Source organism: Pleuronectes platessa, chromosome 9 (assembly GCF_947347685.1).
Source record: "Pleuronectes platessa chromosome 9, fPlePla1.1, whole genome shotgun sequence".
NCBI lineage: Eukaryota > Metazoa > Chordata > Actinopteri > Pleuronectiformes > Pleuronectidae > Pleuronectes > Pleuronectes platessa.
Genome location: NC_070634.1, coordinates 26834594 through 26853344, shown reverse-complemented (window position 1 = coordinate 26853344; position 18751 = coordinate 26834594). Strand labels below are relative to the sequence as shown.

General features: G+C 46.9%; 2 protein-coding genes across 2 annotated transcripts; both read left to right on the top strand.

Moving 5' to 3' along the window:
- Positions 1 to 2399: 2399 nt before the first annotated feature.
- Positions 2400 to 2978, top strand: LOC128447908 (uncharacterized; the record flags this gene model as incomplete). Its single annotated transcript, XM_053430321.1, has 1 exon — positions 2400 to 2978. A coding segment is annotated over one exon (579 nt), but the record flags the coding sequence as incomplete, so codon positions are not given.
- Positions 2979 to 14378: 11400 nt separating this feature from the next.
- LOC128448731 (mucin-2-like) lies at positions 14379 to 15521 on the top strand (the record flags this gene model as incomplete). Its single annotated transcript, XM_053431502.1, has 2 exons — positions 14379 to 14696; positions 14967 to 15521. Coding segments are annotated over 2 exons (873 nt in total), but the record flags the coding sequence as incomplete, so codon positions are not given.
- Positions 15522 to 18751: the final 3230 nt, after the last annotated feature.

The window sequence follows — 18751 nt, the reverse complement described above, 5'->3', positions numbered from 1 at the left end:
CACCAACTACAACAACCACTACCCCAACTACAACTACCACTACCCCAACTACAACAACCAATACACCAACTACAACAACCACTACACCAACAACAACAACCACTTCTCCAACTACAACAACCACTACCCCAACTACAACAACCACTACCCCAACTACAACAACCACTACCCCGCCTACAACAACCACTACCCCAACTACAACAACCACTACACCAACTACAACAACCACTACCCCAACCACATCAACCACTACCCCAACCACATCAACCACTACCCCAACGACAACAACCACGACCGCAACAACAACAACCACTACCCCAACGACAAAAACCCCAACCCCAACAACAACAACCACTACCCCAACCACAATAAGCACTACCCCAACTACAACAACCACTACACCAACTACAACAACCACTACACGAACAACAACAACCACTTCTCCAACTACAACAACCACTATACCAACTACAACAACCACTGCCCCAACTACAACAACCACTGCCCCAACTACAACTACCACTACCCCAACCACAACAACCACTACCCCAACTACAACAACCACTACATCAACTACAACAACCACTACCCCCACTACAACAACAACGACCTCTCCAACCACTACACCAACTGCAACAACCACTACCCCAACTACAACAACAACTACCCTAACTACAACAACCACTACCCCAGCTACAACTACACCTAACCCAATTACAACAACCACTAGCCCAACTACAACAACCACTAGCCCAACTACAACAACCACCACCCAAAAAACAACAACCAAAACCCCAGTTACAACAACCACTACCCCAACAACAACAACCAATACCCCAACTAAAACAACCACTACACCAACAACAACAACAACCACCCCAACTACAACAACGACTACCCCTCCTACAACAACCAATACCCCAACTACAACAACCACTACCCCAACTACAACAACCACTACACCAACTACAACAACCACTACCCCAACCACATCAACCACTACCCCAACGACAACAACCACGACCGCAACAACAACAACCACAACCCCAACAACAACAACCACTACCCCAACTACAACAACCAATAGCCCTATAACCATGGCCATAACTACAACAACCACTACCCCAACTACAATAACCACCACCCCAACTACAACAACCACTACCCAAACTACAACAACCACTACCCCAACCACAACAACCAATAACCCAACTACAACAACCACTACCCCAACAACAACAACCACTACCCCAACTACAACAACCACTACCCCAACAACAACAACCACAACCCCACCAACAACAACGACCCCAACAACAACAGCCACAACCCCAGCTACAACAACCACTACCCCAACAACAACAACCACTGCCCCAACTACAACTACCACTACCCCAAATACAACAACCACTACCCCAACTACAACAACCACTACATCAACTACAACAACCACTACCCCAACTACAACAACCACTACCCCAACAACAACAACAACGACTTCTCCAACTACAACAACCACTACCCCAACTACAACAACCACTACCCCAACTACAACAACCTCTAAACCAACTACAACAACCATTACCCCAACTACAACTACCACTACCCCAACTACAACAACCACTACCCCAACTACAACAACCACTTCACCAACTACAACAACCACTACCCCACTTACAACAACAACAACAACAACCACTTCTCCAACTACAACATCCACTACCCCAACTACAACTACCACTACCCCAACTACAACAACAACTAGCCCAACTACAAAAACCACTACCCCAACAACAACAACCACTACCCCAGCTACAACAACCACTACCCCAACTACAACAACAACTACCCTTACTACAACAACCACTACCCCAGCTACAACTACACCTAACCCAATTACAACAACCACTAGCCCAACTACAACAACCACCACCCCAACAACAACTACCACTACCCCAACTACAACAACCACTACCCCAACTACAACAATCACTACACCAACTACAACAACCACTACCCCAACAACAACAACCACGACCCCAACAACAACAACCTCTACCCCAACTACAACAACCACTACCCCAACAACAACAACCACAACCCAACCAACAACAACGACCCCAACAACAACAACCACAACCCCAGCTACAACAACCACTACCCCAACAAAAACAACCACGACCCCAACCACAACAACCACAACCCCAACTACAACAACGACCCCAACTACAACAACCACTACCCGATCTACAACTACCACTACCCCAACTACAACAACCACTACACCAACTACAACTACCACTACCCCAACTACAACAACCACTACCCCAAATACAACAATCACTACACCAACTACAACAACCACTACCCCAACAACAACAACCACGACCCCAACAACAACAACCACTACCCCAACTACAACAACCACTACCCCAACAACAACCACAACCCCACCAACAACAACGACCCCAACAACAACAACCACAACCCCAACAACAACAACCACTACCCCAACAACAACAACCACTACCCCAACTACAACAACCACTACACCAACAACAACAACCACTACCCCAACTACAACAACCACTACCCCGCCTACATCAACCACTACCCCAAGTACAACAACCACTACACCAACTACAACAACCACTACCCCAACAACAACAACGACTTCTCCAACTACAACAACCACTACCCCAACTACAACAACCACTACCCCAACTACAACTAACACTGCCCCAACTACAACAACCACTACCCCAACAACAACAACCACTACCCCAACTACAACAACCACTACTCCAACTACAACAACCACGACCCCAACAACAACAACCACTACCCCAACTACAACAACGACCCCAACTACAACAACCACTACCCGATCTACAACTACCACTACCCCAACTACAACAACCACTACACCAACTACAACTACCACTACCCCAACTACAACAACAACTACCCCAACTACAACAATCACTACACCAACTAAAACAACCACTACCCCAACAACAACAACCACGACCCCAACAACAACAACCACAACCCCAACTACAACAACCACTACCCCAACAACAACCACAACCCCACCAACAACAACGACCCCAACAACAACAACCACAACCCCAGCTACATCAACCACTACCCCAACTACAACAACCACTACCCCAACTACAACAACCACTACTCCAACTACAACAACCACTACACCAACTACAACAACCACTACCCCAACTACAACAACCACTACCCCGCCTACAACAACCACTACCCCAACTACAACAACCACTACACCAACTACAACAACCACTACCCCAACTACAACTACCACTACCCCAGCTACAACAACTACTACCCCAACTACAACAACCACTACACCAACTACAACAACCACTAGCCCAACAACAACAACCACTACCCCAACTACAACAACCACTACCCCAACTACAACAACCACTACCCCTACTACAACAACAACGACCTCTCCAACCACTACCCCAGCTACAACAACCACTACCCCAACTACAACAACCACTACACCAACTACAACAACCACTACCCCCACTACAACAACCGCAACACCAACTACAACAACCACTACCCCAACTACAACTACCACTACCCCAACTACAACAACCACTACCCCAACTACAACAACCACTACTCCAACTACAACAACCACGACCCCAACAACAACAACCACTACCCCAACTACAACAACGACCCCAACTTCAACAACCACTACCCGATCTACAACTACCACTACCCCAACTACAACAACCACTACACCAACTACAACTACCACTACCCCAACTACAAAAACAACTACCCCAACTACAACAATCACTACACCAACTAAAACAACCACTACCCCAACAACAACAACCACGACCCCAACAACAACAACCACAACCCTAACTACAACAACCACTACCCCAACAACAACCACAACCCCACCAACAACAACGACCCCAACAACAACAACCACAACCCCAGCTACAACAACCACTACCCCAACTACAACAACCACTACCCCAACTACAACAACCACTACTCCAACTACAACAACCACTACACCAACTACAACAACCACTACCCCAACTACAACAACCACTACCCCGCCTAAAACAACCACTACCCCAACTACAACAACCACTACACCAACTACAACAACCACTACCCCAACTACAACTACCACTACCCCAGCTACAACAACTACTACCCCAACTACAACAACCACTACACCAACTACAACAACCACTAGCCCAACAACAACAACCACTACCCCAACTACAACAACCACTACCCCAACTACAACAACCACTACCCCAACTACAACAACAACGACCTCTCCAACCACTACCCCAGCTACAACAACCACTACCCCAACTACAACAACCACTACACCAACTACAACAACCACTACCCCCACTACAACAACCACTACCCCCACTACAACAACCGCAACACCAACTACAACAACCACTATCCCAACTACAACAACCACTACCCCAACTACAACAACAACTACCCGAACTACAACAACCACTAACCCAACCACAACAACCACGAGCCCAACTACAACAACCAATATCCCAACTACAACAACCACGACCCCAACTACAACAACCACTACCCCAACCACAACAACAACGAGCCCAACTACAAAAACAACTACCCCAACTACAACAACCACTACCCCAATTACCACAACCACTACCCCAACCACAACAACTACTAGCCAAACAACAACAACCACGATCCCAACTACAACAACCACTATCCCAACTACAACAACCAAGACCACAACTACAACAACCACTAACCCAACCACATCAACCACTACCCCAAGAACAACAACCACGACCCCAATTACCACTACCCCAACTACAACAACCACTATCGAAACTACAACAACCACGACCCCAAAAACAACAACCACGACCCCAACAACAACAACCACTACCCCAACTACAGCAACCAAAACCCCAACAACAACAACCACGACCCCAACAACAACAACCACTATCCCAACTACAGCAACCACTACCCCAACAACAACAAACACGACCCCAATTACCACTACACCAACTACAACTACCACTATACCAACTACAACAACCACTGCGCCAACTACAACAACCATGAACGCAACGACCACTACCCCAACAACAACAACGACTACCCCAACTACAACAACCACTGCTCCAACTACAACAACCATGAACCCAACGACCACTACCCCAACAACAACAACGACTACCCCAATAATTACAACCACGACCCCAACTACAACAACCACGACCCCAACCACAACAACCTCTACCCCAACGACAACAACCACGACCCCAACTACAACAACCACGACCCGAACCACAACAGCCACTACCCCAACAACAACAACCACGACCCCAATAATTACAACCACTACCCCAACTACAACAACCACGACCCCAACCACAACAACCTCTACCCCAACGACAACAACCACGACCCCAACAACAACAACCACGATCCCATCTACAACAACAACTACCCCAACTACAACAACCACTACCCCTATAACCAGGGCCATAACTACAACAACCACTACACCAACTACAACAACCACTACCCCAACCACAACAACCAGTACCCCAACCACAACTACCACTAACCCAACTACAAGAACCACTACCCCAACAATAACAACCACGACCCCAACAACAACAACCACGACCCCAACAACAACAACCACTACCCCAACTACAACAACCACTAACCCAACAACAACAACCATGACCCCAATTACCAATACCCCAACTACAACAACCACTATCCCAACTACAAAAACCACAAACCCAGCTAAAACAACCACTACCCCAACTACAACAACCACTACCCCAACAACAACAACCACGAACCCAACAATAACAACAACTACCCCAACTACAACAACCACGACCCCAACCACAACAAGCACTACCCCAACGACAACAACCACTACCCAATCTACAACTACCACTACCCCAACTACAACAACCACTACCCCAACTACAACAACCACTTCACCAACTACAACTACCACTACCCCAACTACAACAACCACTACCCCAACTACAACAACCACTACTCCTATAACCATGGCCATAACTACAACAACCACTACACCAACTACAAATACCACTACCCCAACTACAACAACAACTACCCCTACTACAACAACCACTACTCCTATAACCATGGCCATAACTACAACAACCACTACCCCAACTACAACAATCAATACACCAACTACAACAACCACTACCCCAACAACAACAACGACTTCTCCAACTACAACAACCACTACCCCAACTACAACAACCACTACCCCAACTACAACTAACACTACCCCAACTACAACAACCACTACCCCAACAACAACAACCACAACCCAACCAACAACAACGACCCCAACAACAACAACCACAACCCCAGCTACAACAACCACTACCCCAACAAAAACAACCACGACCCCAACCACAACAACCACTACCCCAACTACAACAACGACCCCAACTACAACAACCACTACCCGATCTACAACTACCACTACCCCAACTACAACAACCACTACACCAACTACAACTACCACTACCCCAACTACAACAACCACTACCCCAAATACAACAATCACTACACCAACTACAACAACCACTACCCCAACAACAACAACCACGACCCCAACAACAACAACCACTACCCCAACTACAACAACCACTACCCCAACAACAACCACAACCCCACCAACAACAACGACCCCAACAACAACAACCACAACCCCAACAACAACAACCACTACCCCAACAACAACAACCACTACCCCAACTACAACAACCACTACACCAACAACAACAACCACTACCCCAACTACAACAACCACTACCCCGCCTACATCAACCACTACCCCAAGTACAACAACCACTACACCAACTACAACAACCACTACCCCAACAACAACAACGACTTCTCCAACTACAACAACCACTACCCCAACTACAACAACCACTACCCCAACTACAACTAACACTGCCCCAACTACAACAACCACTACCCCAACAACAACAACCACTACCCCAACTACAACAACCACTACTCCAACTACAACAACCACGACCCCAACAACAACAACCACTACCCCAACTACAACAACGACCCCAACTACAACAACCACTACCCGATCTACAACTACCACTACCCCAACTACAACAACCACTACACCAACTACAACTACCACTACCCCAACTACAAAAACAACTACCCCAACTACAACAATCACTACACCAACTAAAACAACCACTACCCCAACAACAACAACCACGACCCCAACAACAACAACCACAACCCCAACTACAACAACCACTACCCCAACAACAACCACAACCCCACCAACAACAACGACCCCAACAACAACAACAACAACCCCAGCTACAACAACCACTACCCCAACTACAACAACCACTACCCCAACTACAACAACCACTACTCCAACTACAACAACCACTACACCAACTACAACAACCACTACCCCAACTACAACAACCACTACCCCGCCTACAACAACCACTACCCCAACTACAACAACCACTACACCAACTACAACAACCACTACCCCAACTACAACTACCACTACCCCAGCTACAACAACTACTACCCCAACTACAACAACCACTACACCAACTACAACAACCACTAGCCCAACAACAACAACCACTACCCCAACTACAACAACCACTACCCCAACTACAACAACCACTACCCCAACTACAACAACAACGACCTCTCCAACCACTACCCCAGCTACAACAACCACTACCCCAACTAGAACAACCACTACACCAACTACAACAACCACTACCCCCACTACAACAACAACTACCCCAACTACAACAACCACTACCCCACCTACAACAACCACTACCCCAACTACAACAACCGCAACACCAACTACAACAACCACTACCCCAACTACAACTACCACTACCCCAACTACAACAACCACTACCCCAACTACAACAACCACTACTCCAACTACAACAACCACTACACCAACAACAACAACCACTTCTCCAACTACAACAACCACTACCCCAACTACAACAACAACTACCCGAACTACAACAACCACTACCCCAACTACAACAAACACTACACCAACTACAACAACCACTACCCCAACTACAACAACCACTACATCAACTACAACAACCACTACACCAACTACAACAACCAGTACCCCAACTACCACTACCCCAACTACAACAACCACTACCCCAACTACAACAACCACTACACCAACTACAACTACCACTACCCCAACTACAACAACCACTACCCCAACTACAACAACCACTACCCCAACTACAACAACCACTACCCCCACTACAACAACAACGACCTCTCCAACCACTACACCAACTGCAACAACCACTACCCCGCCTACAACAACCACTACCCCAACAACAACAACCTCTACACAAACTACAACAACCACTACCCCAACTACAACTACCACTACCCCAACAACAACAACCAATACACCAACTACAACAACCACTACACCAACAACAACCACTTCTCCAACTACAACAACCACTACCCCAACTACAACAACCACTACCCCAACTACAACAACCACTACCCCGCCTACAACAACCACTACCCCAACTACAACAACCACTACACCAACTACAACAACCACTACCCCAACCACATCAACCACTACCCCAACCACATCAACCACTACCCCAACGACAACAACCACGACCGCAACAACAACAACCACTACCCCAACGACAAAAACCCCAACCCCAACAACAACAACCACTACCCCAACCACAACAAACACTACCCCAACTACAACAACCACTACACCAACGACAACAACCACTACACCAACAACAACAACCACTTCTCCAACTACAACAACCACTACCCCAACTACAACAACCACTACCCCAACTACAACTACCACTACCCCAACTACAACAACCACTACCCCAACTACAACAACCACTTGTCCAACTACAACAACCACTACCCCGCCTACAACAACCACTACCCCAACTACAACAACCACTATACCAACTACAACAACCACTGCCCCAACTACAACAACCATTACCCCAACTACAACTACCACTACCCCAACTACAACAACCACTATCCCAACTACAACAACCACTTCACCAACTACAACAACCACTACCCCACTTACAACAACAACAACAACCACTTCTCCAACTACAACATCCACTACCCCAACTACAACTACCACTACCCCAACTACAAAAACAACTAGCCCAACTACAAAAACCACTACCCCAACAACAACAACCACTACCCCAGCTACAACAACCACTAACCCAACTACAACAACAACTACCCTAACTACAACAACCACTACCCCAGCTACAACTACACCTAACCCAATTACAACAACCACTAGCCCAACTACAACAACCACTAGCCCAACTACAACAACCACCACCCCAACAACAACAACCTTAACCCCAGTTACAACAACCACCACCCCAACTACAACAACGACTACCCCTCCTACAACAACCACTACCCCAACTACAACAACCACTACACCAACTACAACAACCACTACCCCAACCACATCAACCACTACCCCAACGACAACAACCACGACCGCAACAACAACAACCACAACCCCAACAACAACAACCACTACCCCAACTACAACAACCAATAGCCCTATAACCATGGCCATAACTACAACAACCACTACCCCAACTACAATAACCACTACCCCAACTACAACAACCACTACCCAAACTACAACAACCACTACCCCAACCACAACAACCAATAACCCAACTACAACAACCACTACCCCAACCACAACAACTACTAGCCAAACAACAACAACCACGATCCCAACTACAACAACCACTATCCCAACTACAACAACCAAGACCCCAACTACAACAACCACTAACCCAACCACAACAGCCACTACCCCAACAACAACAACCACGACCCCAACAATTACAACCACTACCCCAACTACAACTACCACTACCCCAACTACAACTACCACTACCCCAACTACAACAACCACAACCCCAGCTACAACAACCACTACCCCAACTACAACAACCACTACACCAACTACAACAACCACTACCCCAACTACAACTACCACTACCCCAACTACAACAACCACTACCCAAACTACAACAACCACTACACCAACTACAACAACCACTACTCCTATAACCATGGCCATAACTACAACAAGCACTACACCAACTACAACAACCACGAGCCCAACAACAACAACCACTAACCCAACCACAACAACCACGAACCCAAAAACAACAACCACTAACCCAACCACAACAACCAAGAGCCCAACTACAACAACCAATATCCCAACTACAACAACCACGACCCCAACTACAACAACCACTACCCCAACTACAACTACCACTACCCCAACTACAACAACCACTTCTCCAACTACAACAACCACTACCCCGCCTACAACAACCACTACCCCAACTACAACAACCACTACACCAACTACAACGATCACTACACCAACTACAACTACCACTACCCCAACTACAACAACCACTACACCAACTACAACAACCACTATCCCAACTACAACAACCACTACCCCAACTAGAACAACCACTACCACAACTACAACTACCAATACCCCAACTACAACAACGACCCCAACAACCACAATCCCAGCTACAACAACCACTACCCCAACAACAACAACCACTACCCCAACTACAACAACCACTACACCAACTACAACTACCACTACCCCAAATACAACTACCACTACCCCAACTACAACAATCACTACCCAAACTACAACAACCACTACACCAACTACAACAACCACTACTCCTATAACCATGGCCATAACTACAACAACCACTATACCAACTAAAACAACCACTACCCGAACAACAACAACCACTAACCCAACAACAACCACGAGCCCAACCACAACAACCACTAACCCAACCACAACAACCACGAGCCCAACTACAACAACCAATATCCCAACTACAACAACCACGACCCCAACTACAACAACCACTACCCCAACCACAACAACAACGAGCCCAACTACAAAAACAACTACCCCAACTACAACAACCACTACCCCAATTACCACAACCACTACCCCAACCACAACAACTACTAGCCAAACAACAACAACCACGATCCCAACTACAACAACCACTATCCCAACTACAACAACCAAGACCACAACTACAACAACCACTAACCCAACCACATCAACCACTACCCCAAGAACAACAACCACGACCCCAATTACCACTACCCCAACTACAACAACCACTATCGAAACTACAACAACCACGACCCCAAAAACAACAACCACGACCCCAACAACAACAACCACTACCCCAACTACAGCAACCAAAACCCCAACAACAACAACCACGACCCCGACAACAACAACCACTATCCCAACTACAGCAACCACTACCCCAACAACAACAAACACGACCCCAATTACCACTACACCAACTACAACTACCACTATACCAACTACAACAACCACTGCGCCAACTACAACAACCATGAACGCAACGACCACTACCCCAACAACAACAACGACTACCCCAACTACAACAACCACTGCTCCAACTACAACAACCATGAACCCAACGACCACTACCCCAACAACAACAACGACTACCCCAATAATTACAACCACGACCCCAACTACAACAACCACGACCCCAACCACAACAACCTCTACCCCAACGACAACAACCACGACCCCAACTACAACAACCACGACCCGAACCACAACAGCCACTACCCCAACAACAACAACCACGACCCCAATAATTACAACCACTACCCCAACTACAACAACCACGACCCCAACCACAACAACCTCTACCCCAACGACAACAACCACGACCCCAACAACAACAACCACGATCCCATCTACAACAACAACTACCCCAACTACAACAACCACTACCCCTATAACCAGGGCCATAACTACAACAACCACTACACCAACTACAACAACCACTACCCCAACCACAACAACCAGTACCCCAACCACAACTACCACTAACCCAACTACAAGAACCACTACCCCAACAATAACAACCACGACCCCAACAACAACAACCACGACCCCAACAACAACAACCACTACCCCAACTACAACAACCACTAACCCAACAACAACAACCATGACCCCAATTACCAATACCCCAACTACAACAACCACTATCCCAACTACAAAAACCACAAACCCAGCTAAAACAACCACTACCCCAACTACAACAACCACTACCCCAACAACAACAACCACGAACCCAACAATAACAACAACTACCCCAACTACAACAACCACGACCCCAACCACAACAAGCACTACCCCAACGACAACAACCACTACCCAATCTACAACTACCACTACCCCAACTACAACAACCACTACCCCAACTACAACAACCACTTCACCAACTACAACTACCACTACCCCAACTACAACAACCACTACCCCAACTACAACAACCACTACTCCTATAACCATGGCCATAACTACAACAACCACTACACCAACTACAAATACCACTACCCCAACTACAACAACAACTACCCCTACTACAACAACCACTACTCCTATAACCATGGCCATAACTACAACAACCACTACCCCAACTACAACAATCAATACACCAACTACAACAACCACTACCCCAACAACAACAACGACTTCTCCAACTACAACAACCACTACCCCAACTACAACAACCACTACCCCAACTACAACTAACACTACCCCAACTACAACAACCACTACCCCAACAACAACAACCACAACCCAACCAACAACAACGACCCCAACAACAACAACCACAACCCCAGCTACAACAACCACTACCCCAACAAAAACAACCACGACCCCAACCACAACAACCACTACCCCAACTACAACAACGACCCCAACTACAACAACCACTACCCGATCTACAACTACCACTACCCCAACTACAACAACCACTACACCAACTACAACTACCACTACCCCAACTACAACAACCACTACCCCAAATACAACAATCACTACACCAACTACAACAACCACTACCCCAACAACAACAACCACGACCCCAACAACAACAACCACTACCCCAACTACAACAACCACTACCCCAACAACAACCACAACCCCACCAACAACAACGACCCCAACAACAACAACCACAACCCCAACAACAACAACCACTACCCCAACAACAACAACCACTACCCCAACTACAACAACCACTACACCAACAACAACAACCACTACCCCAACTACAACAACCACTACCCCGCCTACATCAACCACTACCCCAAGTACAACAACCACTACACCAACTACAACAACCACTACCCCAACAACAACAACGACTTCTCCAACTACAACAACCACTACCCCAACTACAACAACCACTACCCCAACTACAACTAACACTGCCCCAACTACAACAACCACTACCCCAACAACAACAACCACTACCCCAACTACAACAACCACTACTCCAACTACAACAACCACGACCCCAACAACAACAACCACTACCCCAACTACAACAACGACCCCAACTACAACAACCACTACCCGATCTACAACTACCACTACCCCAACTACAACAACCACTACACCAACTACAACTACCACTACCCCAACTACAAAAACAACTACCCCAACTACAACAATCACTACACCAACTAAAACAACCACTACCCCAACAACAACAACCACGACCCCAACAACAACAACCACAACCCCAACTACAACAACCACTACCCCAACAACAACCACAACCCCACCAACAACAACGACCCCAACAACAACAACAACAACCCCAGCTACAACAACCACTACCCCAACTACAACAACCACTACCCCAACTACAACAACCACTACTCCAACTACAACAACCACTACACCAACTACAACAACCACTACCCCAACTACAACAACCACTACCCCGCCTACAACAACCACTACCCCAACTACAACAACCACTACACCAACTACAACAACCACTACCCCAACTACAACTACCACTACCCCAGCTACAACAACTACTACCCCAACTACAACAACCACTACACCAACTACAACAACCACTAGCCCAACAACAACAACCACTACCCCAACTACAACAACCACTACCCCAACTACAACAACCACTACCCCAACTACAACAACAACGACCTCTCCAACCACTACCCCAGCTACAACAACCACTACCCCAACTAGAACAACCACTACACCAACTACAACAACCACTACCCCCACTACAACAACAACTACCCCAACTACAACAACCACTACCCCACCTACAACAACCACTACCCCAACTACAACAACCGCAACACCAACTACAACAACCACTACCCCAACTACAACTACCACTACCCCAACTACAACAACCACTACCCCAACTACAACAACCACTACTCCAACTACAACAACCACTACACCAACAACAACAACCACTTCTCCAACTACAACAACCACTACCCCAACTACAACAACAACTACCCGAACTACAACAACCACTACCCCAACTACAACAAACACTACACCAACTACAACAACCACTACCCCAACTACAACAACCACTACATCAACTACAACAACCACTACACCAACTACAACAACCAGTACCCCAACTACCACTACCCCAACTACAACAACCACTACCCCAACTACAACAACCACTACACCAACTACAACTACCACTACCCCAACTACAACAACCACTACCCCAACTACAACAACCACTACCCCAACTACAACAACCACTACCCCCACTACAACAACAACGACCTCTCCAACCACTACACCAACTGCAACAACCACTACCCCGCCTACAACAACCACTACCCCAACAACAACAACCTCTACACAAACTACAACAACCACTACCCCAACTACAACTACCACTACCCCAACAACAACAACCAATACACCAACTACAACAACCACTACACCAACAACAACCACTTCTCCAACTACAACAACCACTACCCCAACTACAACAACCACTACCCCAACTACAACAACCACTACCCCGCCTACAACAACCACTACCCCAACTACAACAACCACTACACCAACTACAACAACCACTACCCCAACCACATCAACCACTACCCCAACCACATCAACCACTACCCCAACGACAACAACCACGACCGCAACAACAACAACCACTACCCCAACGACAAAAACCCCAACCCCAACAACAACAACCACTACCCCAACCACAACAAACACTACCCCAACTACAACAACCACTACACCAACGACAACAACCACTACACCAACAACAACAACCACTTCTCCAACTACAACAACCACTACCCCAACTACAACAACCACTACCCCAACTACAACTACCACTACCCCAACTACAACAACCACTACCCCAACTACAACAACCACTTGTCCAACTACAACAACCACTACCCCGCCTACAACAACCACTACCCCAACTACAACAACCACTATACCAACTACAACAACCACTGCCCCAACTACAACAACCATTACCCCAACTACAACTACCACTACCCCAACTACAACAACCACTATCCCAACTACAACAACCACTTCACCAACTACAACAACCACTACCCCACTTACAACAACAACAACAACCACTTCTCCAACTACAACATCCACTACCCCAACTACAACTACCACTACCCCAACTACAAAAACAACTAGCCCAACTACAAAAACCACTACCCCAACAACAACAACCACTACCCCAGCTACAACAACCACTAACCCAACTACAACAACAACTACCCTAACTACAACAACCACTACCCCAGCTACAACTACACCTAACCCAATTACAACAACCACTAGCCCAACTACAACAACCACTAGCCCAACTACAACAACCACCACCCCAACAACAACAACCTTAACCCCAGTTACAACAACCACCACCCCAACTACAACAACGACTACCCCTCCTACAACAACCACTACCCCAACTACAACAACCACTACACCAACTACAACAACCACTACCCCAACCACATCAACCACTACCCCAACGACAACAACCACGACCGCAACAACAACAACCACAACCCCAACAACAACAACCACTACCCCAACTACAACAACCAATAGCCCTATAACCATGGCCATAACTACAACAACCACTACCCCAACTACAATAACCACTACCCCAACTACAACAACCACTACCCAAACTACAACAACCACTACCCCAACCACAACAACCAATAACCCAACTACAACAACCACTACCCCAACCACAACAACTACTAGCCAAACAACAACAACCACGATCCCAACTACAACAACCACTATCCCAACTACAACAACCAAGACCCCAACTACAACAACCACTAACCCAACCACAACAGCCACTACCCCAACAACAACAACCACGACCCCAACAATTACAACCACTACCCCAACTACAACTACCACTACCCCAACTACAACTACCACTACCCCAACTACAACAACCACAACCCCAGCTACAACAACCACTACCCCAACTACAACAACCACTACACCAACTACAACAACCACTACCCCAACTACAACTACCACTACCCCAACTACAACAACCACTACCCAAACTACAACAACCACTACACCAACTACAACAACCACTACTCCTATAACCATGGCCATAACTACAACAAGCACTACACCAACTACAACAACCACGAGCCCAACAACAACAACCACTAACCCAACCACAACAACCACGAACCCAAAAACAACAACCACTAACCCAACCACAACAACCAAGAGCCCAACTACAACAACCAATATCCCAACTACAACAACCACGACCCCAACTACAACAACCACTACCCCAACTACAACTACCACTACCCCAACTACAACAACCACTTCTCCAACTACAACAACCACTACCCCGCCTACAACAACCACTACCCCAACTACAACAACCACTACACCAACTACAACGATCACTACACCAACTACAACTACCACTACCCCAACTACAACAACCACTACACCAACTACAACAACCACTATCCCAACTACAACAACCACTACCCCAACTAGAACAACCACTACCACAACTACAACTACCAATACCCCAACTACAACAACGACCCCAACAACCACAATCCCAGCTACAACAACCACTACCCCAACAACAACAACCACTACCCCAACTACAACAACCACTACACCAACTACAACTACCACTACCCCAAATACAACTACCACTACCCCAACTACAACAATCACTACCCAAACTACAACAACCACTACACCAACTACAACAACCACTACTCCTATAACCATGGCCATAACTACAACAACCACTATACCAACTAAAACAACCACTACCCGAACAACAACAACCACTAACCCAACAACAACCACGAGCCCAACCACAACAACCACTAACCCAACCACAACAACCACGAGCCCAACTACAACAACCAATATCCCAACTACAACAACCACGACCCCAACTACAACAACCACTACCCCAACCACAACAACAACGAGCCCAACTACAAAAACAACTACCCCAACTACAACAACCACTACCCCAATTACCACAACCACTACCCCAACCACAACAACTACTAGCCAAACAACAACAACCACGATCCCAACTACAACAACCACTATCCCAACTACAACAACCAAGACCACAACTACAACAACCACTAACCCAACCACATCAACCACTACCCCAAGAACAACAACCACGACCCCAATTACCACTACCCCAACTACAACAACCACTATCGAAACTACAACAACCACGACCCCAAAAACAACAACCACGACCCCAACAACAACAACCACTACCCCAACTACAGCAACCAAAACCCCAACAACAACAACCACGACCCCGACAACAACAACCACTATCCCAACTACAGCAACCACTACCCCAACAACAACAAACACGACCCCAATTACCACTACACCAACTACAACTACCACTATACCAACTACAACAACCACTGCGCCAACTACAACAACCATGAACGCAACGACCACTACCCCAACAACAACAACGACTACCCCAACTACAACAACCACTGCTCCAACTACAACAACCATGAACCCAACGACCACTACCCCAACAACAACAACGACTACCCCAATAATTACAACCACGACCCCAACTACAACAACCACGACCCCAACCACAACAACCTCTACCCCAACGACAACAACCACGACCCCAACTACAACAACCACGACCCGAACCACAACAGCCACTACCCCAACAACAACAACCACGACCCCAATAATTACAACCACTACCCCAACTACAACAACCACGACCCCAACCACAACAACCTCTACCCCAACGACAACAACCACGACCCCAACAACAACAACCACGATCCCATCTACAACAACAACTACCCCAACTACAACAACCACTACCCCTATAACCAGGGCCATAACTACAACAACCACTACACCAACTACAACAACCACTACCCCAACCACAACAACCAGTACCCCAACCACAACTACCACTAACCCAACTACAAGAACCACTACCCCAACAATAACAACCACGACCCCAACAACAACAACCACGACCCCAACAACAACAACCACTACCCCAACTACAACAACCACTAACCCAACAACAACAACCAT